The sequence below is a fragment of the Oreochromis niloticus genome, linkage group LG10 (assembly GCF_001858045.2).
Source record: "Oreochromis niloticus isolate F11D_XX linkage group LG10, O_niloticus_UMD_NMBU, whole genome shotgun sequence".
Lineage (NCBI taxonomy): Eukaryota > Metazoa > Chordata > Actinopteri > Cichliformes > Cichlidae > Oreochromis > Oreochromis niloticus.
This window is the reverse complement of record NC_031975.2, coordinates 32952017-32970327: the sequence shown is the minus strand read 5'-3', so window position 1 is coordinate 32970327 and position 18311 is coordinate 32952017. Positions and strand designations below refer to the sequence as shown.

The 18311-nt window shown below is 47.1% G+C and overlaps 1 protein-coding gene across 1 annotated transcript; it reads right to left on the bottom strand.

Annotated features, from left to right (window-relative positions):
• Positions 1–13861: 13861 nt before the first annotated feature.
• Positions 13862–17383, bottom strand: LOC100693567 (forkhead box protein I2-like). The gene is made up of 2 exons (XM_005461788.4): positions 14760–17383; positions 13862–14578 (listed from the first exon to the last, which is right to left on the bottom strand). Exons 1-2 carry the CDS (start codon positions 15280–15282, stop codon positions 13947–13949), a joined length of 1155 nt encoding a protein of 384 aa, XP_005461845.3. The 5' UTR covers positions 15283–17383; the 3' UTR covers positions 13862–13946.
• Positions 17384–18311: the final 928 nt, after the last annotated feature.

Below are 18311 nucleotides of genomic sequence, written 5' to 3'. Positions count from 1 at the left end.
ATATAGTATGATGCGATCCCATATTAGATTCTTGATGAATGTGTGTTGTTGTTATTCAGCCTGGTTCAATGTGCCCCTTTTTAGCTTTGAGCACCCGCCCCTATAAACGTCTCTGCAATGATGTCACAGCTGTTACATCATCAGCATCTAACTGGTGAGCTGGACCCGGAGCCATGTGCCAGGTCTGAAACAGGAGGACGGACACGTCTCCGGGGTCGTCCGTCACTGTGGGGTCAGTGTGGCACGGGCGCCTCGGCCACAGACTGTATATAAAAGATGGTCATCACCCGCTAAGGCTGCTAAAGCCATGAGCACAGTTTCATTATTAATGTTTTGTTTTTCCCCACATCATCGCTGATTACTGTCAGGAGTGTTTTCACGCTCAGTTAGCTCAACATGCCTCAACACAGCATTTAATCTGTTATTAGACTCAATTGGCTTCTCTCAAAATGTAAAAGAACCCACCCACCACTTTAATCACACTCTAGATCTTGTTTTAACATATGGCATAGAAACTGAACATTTAACAGTGTTTCCTGAAAACCCTCTGCTGTCTGATCATTTCCTGATAACATTTACATTTACAATAATTGATTACACAGCAGTGGAGAGTAGACTTTATCACAGTAGATGTCTTTCTGAAAGTGCTGTAACTAAGTTTAAGAATATAATCCACCCACTGTTATCATCTTCAATGCCCTGTACCAACATAGAGCAGAGCAGCTATCTGAACGCTACTCCAACAGAGGTCGATTATCTTGTTAATAATTTTACCTCCTCACTACGTACGACTCTGGATACTGTAGCTCCTGTGAAAACTAAGGCCTCAAATCAGAAGTACCTGACTCCGTGGTATAATTCTCAAACACGTAGCCTAAAGCAGATAACTCGTAAGCTGGAGAGGAAATGGCGTGTCACAAATTTAGAGGATCATCATTTAGCCTGGAGAAATAGTTTGCTGCTTTATAAGAAAGCCCTCCGCAAAGCCAGAACATCTTACTATTCGTCACTGATTGAAGAAAATAAGAACAACCCCAGGTTTCTCTTCAGCACTGTAGCCAGGCTGACAAACAGTCAGAGCTCTACTGAGCCAACAATCCCTTTAACGTTAACTAGTAATGACTTCATGGACTTCTTCACAAATAAAATTCTTATCATTAGAGAAAAAATTACCCATAATCATCCCACAGATGTAATATTATCTACAGCTACTTTTAGTACCATCGATGTTAAGTTAGACTCTTTTTCTCCAATTGATCTTTCTGAGTTAACTTCAATAATTACTTCCTCCAAACCATCAACGTGTCTTTTAGACCCCATTCCTACAAAACTGCTCAAAGAAGTCCTGCCATTAATTAATTCTTCGATCTTAAATATGATCAACCTATCTCTAATAATCGGCTATGTACCACAGGCCTTCAAGGTGGCTGTAGTTAAACCTTTACTTAAAAAGCATCTCTAGACCCAGCTGTCTTAGCTAATTATAGGCCAATCTCCAACCTTCCTTTCATATCAAACATCCTTGAAAGAGTAGTTGTCAAACAGCTAACAGATCATCTGCAGAGGAATGGCTTATTTGAAGAGTTTCAGTCAGGTTTCAGAGCTCATCACAGCACAGAAACAGCTTTAGTGAAGGTTACAAATGATCTTCTTATGGCCTCTGACAGTGGACTCATCTCTGTGCTTGTCCTGCTAGACCTCAGTGCTGCGTTCGATACTGTCGACCATAATATCCTATTAGAGCGATTAGAACATGCTGTAGGTATTACAGGTACTGCACTGCAGTGGTTTGTATCATATCTATCTAATAGACTCCAATTTGTACATGTAAATGGAGAGTCCTCTTCACACACTAAGGTCAATTATGGTGTTCCACAGGGTTCAGTGCTAGGACCAATTCTATTTACATTATACATGCTTCCCTTAGGCAGCATCATTAGAAGACATAGAATACATTTACACTTCTATGCAGATGACACCCAGCTCTATCTATCCATGAAGCCAGGTATCACAGACCAATTAGTTAAACTGCAGGAATGTCTTGAAGACATAAAGACCTGGATGGCCGCTAACTTTCTGCTTCTTAATTCAGATCAAACTGAGGTTATTGTACTCGGCCCTGAAAATCTTAGAAATATGGTATCTAAGCAGATTCTTACTCTGGATGGCATTACCTTGGCCTCCAGTAACACTGTGAGGAACCTTGGAGTCATTTTTGACCAGGACATGTCCTTCAATGCACATATTAAACAAATATGTAAGACTGCTTTCTTCCATTTGTGCAACATCTCTAAAGTTAGAAATATCCTGTCTCAGAGTGACGCTGAAAAACTAGTTCATGCATTTATTACTTCCAGGCTGGACTACTGTAATTCATTATTATCAGGATGTCCTAAAAACTCGCTGAAAAGCCTTCAGCTGATCCAAAATGCTGCAGCAAGAGTCCTGACAGGGACTAGAAAGAGAGAGCAGATTTCTCCTGTTTTGGCTTCCCTTCATTGGCTTCCTGTTAAATCCAGAATTCAAAATCCTGCTCCTCACATACAAGGTCTTAAATAATCAGGCCCCATCTTATCTTAATGACCTTGTAGTACCATATCACCCTATTAGAGCACTTCGCTCTCACACTGCAGGCCTACTTGTTGTTCCTAGAGTATTTAAAAGTAGAATGGGAGGCAGAGCCTTCAGTTTTCAGGCCCCTCTTCTGTGGAACCAGCTTCCAGTTTGGATTCGGGAGACAGACACTATCTCTACTTTCAAGATTAGGCTTCAAACTTTCCTTTTTGCTAAAGCATATAGTTAGGGCTGGACCAGGTGACCCTGAATCCTCTCTTAGTTATGCTGCAATAGACGTAGGCTGCCGGGGATTCCCATGATGCATTGAGTTTTTCCTTTCCAGTCACCTTTCTCACTCACTATGTGCTAATAGACCTCTTTTCCTTCCCACTGTCGCCAAAGTGCTTGCTCATAGGCGATCATATGATCTATTATTGTACGATCTAGTATAAAATAGAAAGCGCCTTGAGGCGACTGTTGTTGTGATTTGGTGCGTTTTAAAAATTGAACTGAATTAGCTCGACGACACCAGGCGCTCCTTTGGTTTCTCTGTTTCAGCCTAACTCTCCGCTGAGCGTTTTTTCGTCTCTCTCTGACACTTGATGCTCCTTTTGAACGGCTGCATTAATAAATCACCTGTGCAGGTGTGCGTCTGCAGGAGCTGCAGGACACTTTGTTATTGTTTGCAGCAGTTACCCCCATGACCGCGTGCTCGTGTCTCAGCGTGCCTCCTCGGGTCGGGACGTCCTCACGAGAACTTTACACACCAGCAGTTTCTGTGTTTGTCTGCCTGACAGAGGAAGCTCGGCAACCCCAACACCATGATAACGTTAACAATCTCTGCCTGCATGTTTCCTGATCCAGTCGCAGGAGATCGCACGACGCAAACACCTGCAGCTTCCTCGTGCCAGCGTCCTTCTCTTTGTGCTCTCTGCTGGTGTAGAAACATCACAGACAGTCCAGAGCTCAGACCTCTGCTGAGTCTCCATCAGCCCACTCTGTGACCCACGGCTGTGCAAGGCACACTACAGAGGGCGTAAATCCCCCCATGAGACATGTCATCACAGAGTCTCTGTTGCTAAAGGGCACATCAGCACGAAGGCTGACAGAGAAGCTGGCAGCGAGCGGCTGCGTGTGTGTGGTCAACCCTCTAACCGCCACACTGACGTCTGGCTGCCTCATATTTGCATAACGTCGCACAGACGGAGTCTGAGAGCCGGAGAGGGAAACTGACAGCAGCCCACCCTCATGTTTATTACATACATGACACTCTGACCTCAGTCTGACCTCAGCACAAAGCTAATCTCACCCCGACCCTGCAGATATGACCTAACCCAGTGGTCCCCAACCTTTTTTGCACCACCGACCGGTTTATGCCCAACAATATTTTCACAGACCGGCCTTTAAGGTGTCGCGGATAAATACAACAAAATAAAACTAGTACCGGTACCGAAAAAAAGAAGATTTATTCATAACACAAGTGAAAAGACCCAGGAAAACCGAGTTAACGATAAAAACGATAACAAAATAACGCTGAAAACCGATAAAAACCCTGAAAACCATACATTTCACACCTGAGCCTCAACTCTCGCGGCCCGGTACTAGTTCGAGGCCCGGGGGTTGGGGACCGCTGACCTAACCTCTTCCAACAGTCGTAACTCACCTGTGTAACACCTCTGACTCTGTTCTTACCGCTGCGCTGAGTCTGTCTGCAGGTTTCTCCTGACATCTGCCATCATTGTCTGAGCATTACTGAAAAGGACGGGGCTCTGTCCCCTCTGTCCCTCTGTCCCCTCTGTCCCTCTGTCCCCTCTGTCCCTCAGTCCCTCTGTCCCCTCAGTCCCTCTGTCCCCTCTGTCCCCTCTGTCCCTCTGTCCCTCTGCCCCCTCTGTCCCTCTGTCCCCTCTGTCCCCTCTGTCCCTCTGTCCCCTCTGTCCCTCAGTCCCTCTGTCCCCTCTGTCCCTCTGTCCCTCTGTCCCCTCTGTCCCTCTGTCCCTCTGCCCCCTCTGTCCCTCTGTCCCCTCTGTCCCTCTGTCGTCCCCTCTGTCCCTCTGTCCCTCTGTCCCCTCTGTCCCCTCTGTCCCTCTGTCGTCCCCTCTGTCCCTCTGCCCCCTCTGTCCCTCTGTCCCCTCTGTCCCCTCTGTCCCTCTGTCGTCCCCTCTGTCCCTCTGTCCCTCTGTCCCCTCTGTCCCTCTGCCCCTCTGTCCCCTCTGTCCCTCTGTCCCTCTGCCCCCTCTGTCCCTCTGTCCCCTCTGTCCCCTCTGTCCCTCTGTCGTCCCGTCTGTCCCTCTGTCCCCTCTGTCCCCTCTGTCCCTCTGCCCCCTCTGTCCCTCTGTCCCCTCTGTCCCCTCTGTCCCTCTGTCTTCCCCTCTGTCCCTCTGTCCCCTCTGTCCCCTCTGTCCCTCTGTCCCCTCTGTCCCTCTGTCCCTCTGCCCCTCTGTCCCTCTGTCCTCTCTGTCCCTCTGTCCCTCTGCCCCTCTGTCCCTCTGTCCTCTCTGTCCCTCTGTCCCTCTGTCCCTCTGCCCCCTCTGCCCCCTCTGTTCCCTCTGTCCCCTCTGTCCCTCTGTCCCTCTGCCCCCTCTGCCCCCTCTGTTCCCTCTGTCCCCTCTGTCCCCTCTGTCTCTGTCCCCTCTGTCCCCTCTGTCCCTCTGTCCCCTCTGCCCCTCTGTCCCCTCTGTCTCTGTCCCCTCTGTCCCTCTGTCCCCTCTGCCCCCTCTGTCCCTCTGTCTCTGTCCCTCAGTCTCGCCTCTCTGAGCTTCTTCATCCCCACACATCCTGTCGGTCTCTCAGGTCAGCTGACCAGCTGCTCCTGGAGGACGCTCAGAGGGGGCGGGGCTTTTCTATGGTGGCTCCTAAATGATGGAATAACCCCGCTCTGCACGTTAGAGCGGTGCCTTCACTGTCCACTTCAAAGATGTGTTAAAGCCATTTTCATTCTTTGGCTGTTGGCCTCAGAGAGACTTAGTTTCTCTTTTCATTAAATTATTCATTATTTTACTTTTTCTTATGTAATCTGAATATTTAGTGAACAGCACGTGTTTAAAGTGCTAAATAAAGATGATGATGATGATGATGATGATGATGATGCGCTGAAACAGTTGAAGGTGAGCTGGCGGGCAGCTCGTCATGCTGGTATCCTGACAGCTTTATTCAGGGCGACCCCTATCCTTCATTTCACGTCCGTTAAAGTGAAACCACATCGGCTCCTCCCCCAACCATCAGGGAGACTCACCTGCTGACAGCTTTCAGAGCAGCGACAGTTTGTTTTCAGATCAGAAGCTCGTCCGTCTGAGCACATTTCAACTCAAACTAGTGAAACCTGCAGAAACCCAAAACACTCAAATCTGCTCCATTTAAAATCTTTTCTTCAGCCTTCAGTCAAATCTGGATCACAGACCCCGAACAAGAGAACAAGTCTCAGCTGACCCGCTGCTGTTCACTAGAACCTCTGTTAGGTTTTAAGTGATTTGATTGATCTTCACTGGATCATTTGGAGACGGGTGAAACGTCTGAATGAGCCCATGGAGAAATCTGCTCCCCGTAACTTCATATCCAAACTACTGTAGGACCTTTGTTCTCTTAGAACACTTCAAGGACCCGTACAGTGCTATGATTGGTCTGTAAGGACATCTGACCCTCCCAGACCTTTAGGAAACAAGACACACAGACAAGTGAGACCTCTGAGTGACGAGTAGACCCTCTCGTATTTGGTGTGTTAATGTGTTTATATCCACCAGGTCTCCAGACACGTCCTCAGAGGAAGGCTCAGGGCTGCATGCTAAAGTTTCGTTTCATAACACTGAAGATCAGAAAGCCTCAAAGCCAAGACCAGCCAAAGACTCGTACCAGCAACCCTACGTACCCAGAAGCACTGGTGCTGTAAACCCACCACCATCACCCAGTGACCCTGAGAGGATCCAAAACCATCACAGACCTGAGCAGTGGAAAGTTTCTGTGGCCTCGGGCTGAGTGTTGACAGGAGTTTATACACATCACAGCCGAGACATCAGGAGGACAAACAGGTGAGGAGGGGGAGGAGGAGGCGGGGGGGAGGATAGAGATCAGCAGAAACCTGTTAGCAGATCCTCGGCTGCACTTACAGCTGCTCCAACAGTTCGAACACAGCGACGACCTGATGCTGTGAGCGTTAGACAGGCACAGGTTAAGATGACCTTTAACCCTGAAAGTACATGAGATCATCTCAGCGTGTCCTCGTGTAGAAAGTAACTTTGCATGAAGATCAAATAAATGAAGCTCGCATCGCTGCACAAACGCTGTCTGTCAGCGCGGAGCCACCATTGACACCTGCTGTAAATAAACGATGGACACCGCCGTATGAAGCTCAGACTCTCGTTTTGGAGCCTCCGTGAAGGTCGATCTGCACAAACATGTTTCATCCAGTACGACCTGTAAATCACCACGGTAACGGATAAACACATCACCTGGAGCAGGTTTAAACTGGACTTGAACCAGTGTGACTGGAGCTACACAGCCTGACTGTGGAGACGTCCACACTGTCGTCTTCAGTCGAACAGCTGTTCATCCACACTGAAACGTCCCCGTGCTGCGCATGCGTGAGGCTCATTATCGTCTGCCGCTTATCTACTTTCCGGCTCTTTGAAACGCCGCAGCACAACGTCGAGGAAAAGCAGCGAGTTTTGTAAATGGACTAACAATGAGGTGGAGTTGTTGCTGCGAGTAACACAAAAGGACAAAGTTGCAAAAGCGAGTGAGAATTAAAGAATTTAAAGAAAAGCTATGAGGAGCACGTACAGACTGATATTCATCTGTAACAGGGCTGTCAGACAAAACAGCTGCTGTGTAACGGCCTCTGCTGCCTTATTGGTCACATGACTGAAGTGCATCATTGTTTCCGAACACCTGCGGTTACACAGTCCACACTGCGATGCAGAAACGGCGTTTTCAAATGTATCCGCTTTGGACAGCGTCTCCAAAACGCTGCGTTTCCCTTGACGTAACACGCCACCTCAGTGCTGACGGGAGGCAAAACGCAGAGAAAACATTTTTAAACGCATTGGTGTGGACATGGCCTCTGTCTGACACTGTGACGGCCCCTGCTGCGACCACAGAGGTGTGGACCGATGAGCTCGCCTCACGCTCACAGGATGTCCTCTGTAGACGTGAGCTTCACTGTCCACAGCTGCTCCTCACTCAGGGAGGGAGCCGGGACGTCAGGGAGCAGGGAGTCTGAGGTGGAGGAGGACAGGATGCCGGTCCAGGACCACGACAGGCTGCGAGCTGCGGCCTCTGCTGAGGAGGCTCACGTGTTTATCCCTGCGTGTGCCGGGGCAGCTGATCAGGATGATCACATGCATGTCCGGACTCTGGAGGAGGATGCTGGTTGGACCGGACACAGGGGGACAGCGGTGGCTCTGTCGCCTCACAGAACTGAGGTCCCGGGTTCGGTCCAGCCTGCGTTCTTGCCCGGGGTTACCGGCTGATGTGTTAGCGCTGCCACAGACCACCGACCTGTCCGGGTGTCCTCACAGCGCAGCCTCACCTGTAGTCTGCTCCCTGCAGTCTGACCTTTGACCTCCACGCTGGGACCTGCTGTTTCAGGGGACCTCTGATTGGAGGATAATGAAGTCGAAGCTGGATGTGGCAGAGGTCAAAGGTCAGGTTTCTGTAATGACTCTGTTTATGTACATGCCATGGTTTTCATAACCGCGTTGAGTCTGTGTGTGTGTGTGTGTGTGTGAGTCTGTGTGTGTGTGTGTGTGTGTGTCTGTGTGTGTGTGTGTGTGTGTGTGTGTGTGAGTCTGTGTGTGTGTGAGTCTGTGTGTGTGTGTGTGTGTGTGAGTCTGTGTGTGTGTGAGTCTGTGTGTGTGTGTGTGTGTGAGTCTGTGTGTGTGTGTGTGTGTGTTTGTGTGAGTCTGTATTCAAAGTGTGTCATCAAACACAGTCTTTATTGTAAACGTGTCGCTCATCAATAATCAATAATCACAGTGAGGCACTGGAGGAGCTGCAGACTCATCACTGAGTCGTAGCTCGGGGCTTCAGTCATCCTGCCAGCTGAGATCATTCAGCACCACCCTCCTCCTCCTCCTCCTCTCAGTCTCAGATGCAAATGCTGTGGTTTTAATGGGGATGACTGGGGGGGTGTTTTGCCCCCACACGCTGCATGGATGAGGCCTGTGGCGGCAAACAGACGGCACACGTTTGCCCTCCACCTCCTGTTGTGTCAATAAGAGTCTGATGAAAGCTATCAGCAGCTGATCGCTGTGTGTGTGTGTGTGTGTGTGTGTGTGTGTGTGTGTGTGTGTTTGTGTGTGTGTGTGTGTGTGTGTGTGTGTGTGTGTGTGTGTGTGTGTGTGAGTCTGAGGATGTGTGAAGTATAAACAAGCGGCACACTTACACCTCGTCCACCAATCAAACGCGGCCTCAGGGGCGATTCTAGGATCAGAGCTTTGGGGGTGCTGAGCACCCAGAGAGCTGCCCAGCCAGGCAAAATAAACTTTACACGTCACGATGAGACTTCTTCCCCGTCTCTGTCAGTCCCTGCATCCTTAAATGTCTCCAGTCGTCCCGAGTTCCCTCTGACTGTCTCCTTGGTGCATTTAAACCCCTGTTCCTCCCTGTCCTCATCGTCTGTTGTCTTCATCTCCGTTATCAGTCATCATATTTTTACCATCTCTGTGCAAGTCTGCAAATTTCTTTATTAAATCATAAGATTCCTAAATTCATCAAGTCTCTCTGTGCCTGGGTCCTCGTCACACAACATGACATCACTGTTTTACATTTTAACACAATTTAATCCCCACATCTGTGAAAGAAAAGCAAAACACTTTTTTGAAAAGTCTGTAACAAAACCATCAAATCTGATAAAGTTTATTTAAATGATGCAAAAGAAGAATGGACTGGAATTAAAAAAAAAAAAATACACATCCTAACCTTAATTACTGGGGGAGAATAATGAATGATGCTCATAGTGAGTAAAAAGTAAACAGAGCATTTTTTTGGACAGAGATTCACTTTTAATGTGTGTGTTTAATATAATACAGATACATAAAAATACACTCCAAAAATAGAGTCCTTGAAATGTACAAATGTACAAAATATTGATAAAAAAATTATAAAAATGGAGGCAACTTTGCCTGTGGTACAATGTACGAAAATATCTGTACTGCAGATACTGCTATGGCCCTGCAGATTTTTTCTTTTATTTTAACCTGTGTGCCTCACCTTGAGGTTGGCAAATCTGTCGATCACATTTTGGTGGTCAAGTCTCTCAAGCAGTTTAACAGTTTCTGTTTTGCCTGTCACTGTTCCCTGTCTGTTTCCTTACCTGGTTCTTCCTGACCTTCTACTTTCTCCTCACGTTCCCTCTTTCCTCTCTCCCTCTTTGGACTGACAATCATACACAAATAGATTGTATTCAATTAGATGAAAAAATTACATTAATATGAAAAAACAAATACTATTAAGAACACTAATAAAAAAAAGTCCTCTCTCAGTGTACTTTCAACCAAAAGGCAAATAACCAAACCACATGAACATCTAATAAAAGATATAAATATTGAAACACTGATCCAACATTATCCTTTATTGATGGATCATTTGTTCTTACACTTTTACCTGAATGTTGCTCCTGGGTTTAATATCGGCACATATGACAAAATAACCAGCTTCTCTCCTTCCATTTCAAACAGGACAGTGGCAACAACAGAAGCTACAGACAATTTAAAATTTTAGATTTTAAATAGGCTGTATACATTTCAGTGGGAGCAACAGGACGGTCAAATATCGCTGATTTTACTACAGAGCAGGACGGATTGTAGGGTAGCAAACATCGTTGGAAAACACGTTTCCAACACTGCAGGTTACCTGGTGTAATGTTTTTCAGCTAAAAAGAAACATGGTCTGACTCCTACCTAACTATATAAAGAGTAACTGAAGGTTAAATGCAGCTAACATGTCCTGTTTTAAGCCAGGCACTCCACCTCCGCTCCACCATCGCTCTGGCAGCAACGGTGCTAGAGCCAGAACAGGGGGAGAGGCGAGCTGGAACAAACCATTTTGGGAGAGGGGGGTATCTAGGTATCTATACTTTTGTTGTCAAAATGTTACGTCTCAAACAAGTACTGAATGCTTTTTATATTTTTAGTAGTGTGTCACACAAACAGCAAATATTGTCCAAAAAAGTTAGAAATCTTTGGGGGTGCTTTGATTCATTTTTGGAGTGCTTCAGCACCCCCCAAAAATGGGCTAAAATCGCCCCTCCCTGTTCGCTGACGGCGTGATGACGATCAGTCATTTCTACATTTATGTCGTATATTTGAAATCTGCCTCAGAAAAAGCTTTAAAACTAAGAGTGTAACTCCTGAGCGCGCTCAGACTTCACCCTGCAGGTAAACCCGACAGCAGCTCAAACGTGTCGGGAGGACGGTGGGGTCAAAGGTCAGGAATGTCAGAGGAGGAAGGAAAGTCCTCCTGGGGAAAGTTTATGAGCACATTCAATTCAGTTCAGTTTTATTTATAAAGCACCAAATCACAACAACAGTCTACCTTATTAAGTGGACTAGTACCTGATTACATCACCTTACAATGACACACACTCTATGAGCGCGCACTTTGGCCACAGTGGGGATCCCAGCTCACTGACTCACAATGATACCACATCACATGGATAACACTGTGTGCAGGGCTAAATGTAAGCGCCATGGTAGCATCCTGCTGTCCCAGGAGAGCTCAGTCTGAGCTTTAGTCACGGATGCAACAGGTTTACGCAGTCCTGACCTTTGACCTGTAGAACCTAAAAGTCCGCTCTGTGTCAGGAAGTCGTGCTTTTTGATTCAGAGCTTCCTTTCTGCCTAGAAGAGACGTCAAATACACAGCTGAGCCTGCTGCTGATGCTGAAGTTTCCTGTCTCAACATTTGAACCTGTGCTGATTTATTTTCACTACAAAACAAGAATAAACAGTCACACACCACGTCCTCCAGTTTGTTCTGATTAAGTTCATCATGAAGCTGTAACTGTGACCTTCATGCATCCTGACTAAAGATGGCAGATTTCCAATGGGACTTTTGTACTGAGCTGCTAACACGAGCCCTGCTGGATGTGGAAGTTCATGATTGTTGTGCTGTCAGTTGTGCACATCAGCAGGATGCAGTGACAGGTTTATACATTTTTATTAGTGGTTCTAAACCAAAGTACGGGTAAGCACCAGCTACAGAGGAGAATTTGTGTGTTTGTAAAAAATATTTATACGAGTTACAAATATTTTTGTTAAGCTCTGCTTACAAAGCAAAAACTACGAGTAAAACTCTGCGCTCAGGTTTCCTGGCTGCGTGTGGATTTCAACTTACGAGTACTAATTTTGACCCGATTTTTCTTCCTTTCACCTGATTGGTCAATGTCATGTCAATCACAAATTTAACAATCCAATCAGAGAACAGATGGGTTTGGCTGTTGGAGGGGTGCTTTACGGAGACCTACAGAAACCCCCAATGCTAACACAGACTCCCAAACAGTGTTGCCAACTTAGTGACTTTGACGCTATATTTAGCGAGTTTTCAGAGCCCCTTAGCGGCTTTTTTTCTAAAAAGCAACTAGCGACAAATCCAGCGACTTTTTCTGGTGTGATTGGAGACTTATGACGACTTTTTAACATGAAAGCATGTATCGCTCTTACTCTCAACAAGCAGCGGGTGCTGCCGTGGGGACCTCGGCCGTGCCAAAGCGCTCACAGGCAGCAGGTAGTCCTCACTCAGCAGTCCCCCCTAGCTGATGTCAGAGCAGGTGATATTCACCCCTACACGTACAAACTGCAAATGAATCGCGCATGAGCGAAGCTGCTGCCCCCCCGACTGTAACGCATGGTGGGAGCAGCGGTTCATATACATTTTTCTTTGTCAAAAATAAATCCGTGCACTAAAATACATCATTCCCATCACTGCAAACTTAGAAATCGGATGTCCTTGCAAAGCCTCCTTTTACTGTTACTTTTTATGGATCACAAGCTTAAAAAGACACACACACACACACACACACACGGAAAGTAACTCCGCCAGAGCGCCTATTTCGGGTCACTTTTGCCGGTGTTCACGGTCCCAAGTCCAGATAAAAGAGGAGGGTTAGAATTGTGACATTTAAAAAAAACAATAATTGCTAAAAGAAATTTAATTTGTAGTTTTAAATATATTCTAAATGCTTTTAGGGTGGTTTTTACTCACTTTATGTCTCTTCCACAATGTTATTTCTCTCTCCTACAGCGTCTGTTACAATTACATAGGCATGAGCAATTATGCAAATTAGGCAATGATGTCATTTAGGACAGCCAATAGCAATTTTCCTTACTGAGGAGTTGGCAACACTGCTCCCAAACAGAAACCTATAAAAACTCCCAAAGACCCCAAAAGGACCACAGACCTTCAAAGACTCGTCTTAATCTTACTGGACGACTTTTGCTCAAGAACTGTGAGATTTTAAACAGCTGCTGATAAAGCAGCAGCTGTTTAAACAGACAGACACACTTTTAAGCTAAAACTACATAAAGATGCTAACGTCTTATACACTCATAGAAAGAGGCCATCTTTACAGCTAAAACTGGATAACATAATCATAGAAATCATTTAAATATGCTAGCTGTACAGCTAACATAAATATTAACTAAAGTTATAAAACGGGGCTAGCTACACTGCTATGCTACACTGCTAATGTTATAGAGACATTCTAATTGAAAAGCTGTAAGCTAAATGCTAATTTCATTGCTAAAGTTATGCAAAGACAGCTGCTCACACGCTAAAACTAAAGAACTAGCTTAGCAGCTAAAGTTACCCAGAGATGCTAATCAGCTTCATATCAATTCAATGTTAGCTACACAAAAACAGCAGAAGCTAAAATAAAGCGTTGCTATTCATTTTCCCCTTTTAATTTGTATAAATAGCAAACATCCACTGTAATGAAGTTTAGCTAGTCAGTATTGTTTTAAAAAAGCCTGCAGCAAAACTCATGCTAAAGCTAAACTTAGCCGCTTTTGTTCATATAATTTAAATATAACCTGTAATAAGTTATAATTTAATGCAGTGTAGAAGTTTAATTATGCTTATTTTTATTTTAACAGTTAAAAATATTAAGACACTGATTAAATCTTATTTACTTCAGTCTTTTCTTCTCTTTACTTTTTGGTATCTTTTGAATCTTTTTGGGTTTAAAAGTGACTTTTTACAAATTTTGTTTTTGTGCAGTTAAAAGTTTCATTGACATGTTTGGAGACATTGAACAAATACATAGTTTTAAACTTAAATGTTTTCTTTAATTCCAAACACCAACATTCACTTATATTTACATGTTTTCTCACTTATCCTAAAATTGTGAAAGTATAAAAAAGATAAATAGAAACTGTTCAGGGCGGACAGGTAAGTCTGTTTCAGTGCTGGAGGACCAGCGAGTCGAGGGTCAGAGAGTCACTGAAGCCCCCCAAGAACAGAGGCTGGCTCTGGGCCTGCAGCTGCTGTATCTCCTGGAGCTCCACCTGAGGACAGGATGCCGTCTGCAGCTCAGCGTAGAGCGGTGGCGAGCCAGTCTGAGGGTCAGGGAGCGGGCAGAAGTTAAAAGGAGTGGCCTGGGAGGACGAGAAGAGAGGAGGCGGCGAGGTGTAGAAGGATGGAGAGGAGCAGCTGGTGTCCCACTGCGGCACCACGGCGCCGGGCGAATAAGACGACGTGTACCCCTGAGGCGACGGGGAGGCCTGCTCTGGTAACTTCATGTAAGGTACAGAGGAGTGAGGAGGAGCGAGGAAGAGGGAGTCCTGGAGGTGGCAGAGGAAGCTGTTGAGGTTGGACGCAGCGTCTGAGAGAGGAGGCGGCTCTGTGCTGTAACCGCTGCTGCTGTGCACACTGGGAATTTTTGGGCTGGGCTCTGAGGAGGACGGAGAGGAAGAGGAGGAAGATTTCTTCTCATTGGTCTCGCAGTCGTTCTTCCTCTTCCTCTTGCGGCGGAAGTTTCCGTTGTCGAACATTTTCTCACAGTTCGGGTCCAGAGTCCAGTAGTTCCCTTTACCTGCAGGGACGAAGAGGAGGAGGAAGGTTAATCAAAGCGCGAGCGTCAGGCTTTTGTCAGACTTGTTTCAGACAAAACCTGGATGGACAAACTGAGTTTATACTGGAAACAAAGCACAAAAACATCTTCCTGTCTCTGACCAATCAGAGCCTCAAACAGAGCTCAGGTGTGCTCGCCTCACCTGGATCGCGCTCGTCTCGGGGAACTTTCTGGAAGCAGTCGTTGAGCGACAGGTTGTGGCGGATGGAGTTCTGCCAGCCGGCCTTGCTGCGGCTGTAGAAGGGGAAGTTGTCCGAGACGTACTGGTAGATCTGGCTGAGGGTCAGCCGCTGCTCTGGAGCGCTCTTTATTGCCATGGCGATGAGGGCAGAGTAAGAGTATGGCGGGCGGACCAAGCTCAGCATGTCGTCCTGGGAGAACCAGGACATGCTCCTCTGGAGCCCGTAGAGATAAGGGTGGAAGTCCCTGAAGGGCGGGGGCAGCCCCGGTGCACATCCTCCGGCGAAGCTCTGGTCCAGGCTGGAGGCGAAGCTGCGACTGTGGGCCGGCTGGAGCCACGCCGACGGGCTGGGCGCAGGTGGAGACAGAGGGCCGTACAGGCTGAAGTCGGACGGGTCGAGGGCCAGAGACGGGAGCTCCTGCTGGGGGAGCGAGCGTCTGCAGACTGGGGGGGACGGGCCACGCTCTGGCACAAAGGACGCCATGCTGCTGCTTCTTCCGGTCTGCCTGCACCTGTCTGCTCCATACACCTGCTGCTCACCTGAGACACTTATACCCTGCTGCCCCGCCCCCTGTACGAGCTGATTGGCTGCTGGGGCATGAGCGCGAGGAGGGGGCTGATTTGAATAAGAACAGGTTGAATTGTTGCCCCGGGGCAGATCAGGAGGATCGAATGCTGACAAACGACTCAGTGAGCAGACGTCAGCTCGACCCTGCGACAGGGGAACAGACGCAGCTCTGATCTCACAGCTGCATCTCTGCAGAGCTGTGTCGCTGCTTTCTTCAGCTGCATTTGAGACATTTTAAACTCTGAAAATTCAAATCTGTTCATGGTTTCAGTTCTTAATTCTGAGGCTTTTTCATGTTGAATCTCTGTTTTCCGTTGTTCACAGCTGGCCGTGTGAGGCTGTGGATGAGGGTTAAAGCTCACTCACAGCTTCTGCAAAACACTGAAACACTGATATTTGTTTATTGGTGTGTTTATGGTGATTTCCTGTGACCATGACTTTCCCACTCGATGAACTTTCTGAGCCATAAAATGCTGAAAGCGTCGTCGTGTTCCTAAAGAGCGTGTGTGTGACCCCTGCCCGTTCTCCTGGACTCTGATTTGACGAGCTTTTCGCTGATCCTGCACACATAAACTCCACGATGGAGCTTTTATAAATATAGAAATAACTTCATTTGTAACTGCGGCTGCTCGGAGCTACTTATCTCCTCACAGACTCTGAGTCGTTTCTGCAGCTGCTGTTTGAGGCGTCGCCCGAGCGCTTTGCTCTGCAGACGTCCCCCGACACGCTGACAGTCAGCATGTCTGCAGGCCCGATCAAAATAACTCACATTCTCATGTAAATGCTTCAGCGCGCTCCCAACGAGGGCTCGTTTTCACCGTGGCTCTAACTGCTCAGCTGATCTGTGGCAGACGCCCCGACGATCGTCTGTCAGCAGACACCAGCTCAGGTCTGAGGCTTCAGTCCAGCAGCTCCATCATAAAGACCCGAGTGATGGAGCAACACGGAGGTCATGATCCTGATGCTGCAAAGCTGCCTCACACAAGTAACTTTCTACTTTACTCAGTTACTTTACAGCCTGAAGGAGTTTGTTCAGAGTGAGCAGATGCATGAGGACGGAGCTGAGCCCATGTTTGTGTAATAACTGTCCTCATGGCTGTCATGTGACTGCGCTGTCATGTGACCGTCCTCCTGTCAGAGCCTGCAGCTCCTCCGACATCCAGCAGAGGCAGCAGAGTTCAGATAAAGCCGTTTACAGCCTGATGCAAAAACTGGTTTCTATAGCAACTGTGTTCGATAACTCACCTGTATTAGGGTTCATGTTTACATTATTAGGGGCGTGGCCTCTCTGACTGACAGGTGGATGGCGACACAGTGTACCCCCACTGAGTGGTGTGCAGGACATGATCACTCCGTCAGTGTGGTGGAGGAGATCAGCACCATGAGGAAGATCCTCCGATGAAAGGCTCGTGGAAGCTGAGACAGCGAGAAGAGAAAACATGACTTACGGCGCAACGACCAGAAAGAAAAAGGAGGCAGAAGAAAGTTTCTAGATGGTGGAGCTGGTGTAGAAGCTGCTGGTGTAGAAGCTGCTGGTGTAGAAGCTGCTGGTGTAGAAGCTGCTGTGGACTGTGGGTGCAGTGGGAGCTGCAGGGCTCGAGACTAATGTTTTCCCACAGTTGCACTTTTTCTCTCCCAAATTTTTCAACCGCATCACTGAACACTTCAGCTTTACATGTTCACTTTTTTAAATTGCTGCCCATACAGACAGTATTGATGAATGATGAACAATCTGTCAACACAAAGTTCTTTATTTGAGCTCATTTCTACAAGAAAGATACGTTACTGTCTTTTTGGGGCACCGGACTATAAAAACAGTCAAACTTGGCTCTTCTTGCTTCCTCCACTTCGTGCCATTGATTCATTCATGTTCAACTCTCTCACAGCTGCTCTGTTCTCATGTTCTGCTGCGCGACTGATAGTTTGAAATCTGCACCTTATAGTCCAAAAAACACGTCACTGAAAAAGTTCTTGTGCTTAAAGTGCTTCACTGAGCTGAAATTTAAACTTAAAATATCTCAAGACATCCATCCATTCGCTTCCGCTTATCCTTTCCAGGGTCGCGGGGGGCGCTGGAGCCTATCCCAGCTGTCATAGGGCGAGAGGCGGGGTACGCCCTGGACAGGTCGCCTGTCTGTCGCAGGGCCAACACACAGAGACAGACAACCATTCACGCTCACATTCACACCTAGTGACAATTTGGATTATCCAATTAACCTATCCCCTGAACATCTCAATATCTGAACATCTTACCTTGGGCATCAGAGAGGTCCCGCCCCTGACTATTTCTGATTGGTTTAGACCATGATATGGGCATGATGTGTGTGTCTATGTGTGTGTGTGTCAGCAGTAATCTTCTCTGGGTGACGGTTTAGACAAAACAACAGGATCTGGACTATAACTGATTCCCGGGATTACGGCGTGGACGTGGCGGTGGGGCCCATGGGAAAAACGAGCACCTGTAACCGTCACAGTGTTGTTTCACAGCAGCACCAACTCTGCCCACAGGCCTGTCAGCGAGCAGATTTAAGGTGATTTGCTTATCTTGAGCTCATTCACATGTTTGCATGAACAGTTTTTACTGCAAAGAGCAAACACAGAAAACCAAAATCAGACCAAATGAAACCGTCGCTCTGCTGGAGGCTGACGGGAGAACGGCTCAGTTTGGGTCAATAAATCATTCTAATGATTACCTGCAGTGTGCTCATTGGCTTATAACCTGTCAGACCCGCCCCTCCTCGTACCATCTGCGTCTGAACACACTCTTCACACAGCTTTGATACTGTGTGTGTCGTTCATTTAAAAATAATGATTTACATGAACAGATGACTAAGTATGTTTTCTCTTCCTCCATTTCTGCTGCACCGTCTTGCGCCGCGCTCTGCTGCGCTGCGGGTCCAGGTCCTGTGACGACGTCACGTTTGAGCTGCGAACACAGAGCTGCT

What these genes read in the sequence shown, in the direction of transcription:
- LOC100693567 (XM_005461788.4), bottom strand. Translation starts at nt 15,282, where the DNA reads ATGGCGTCCTTTGTGCCAGAGCGTGGCCCGTCCCCCCCAGTCTGCAGA. An exon ending in CCGAGACGAGCGCGATCCAG is followed by an intron (nt 14,579 to 14,759) that starts GTGAGGCGAGCA and finishes TCGTCCCTGCAG; the next exon opens with GTAAAGGGAACTACTGGACT.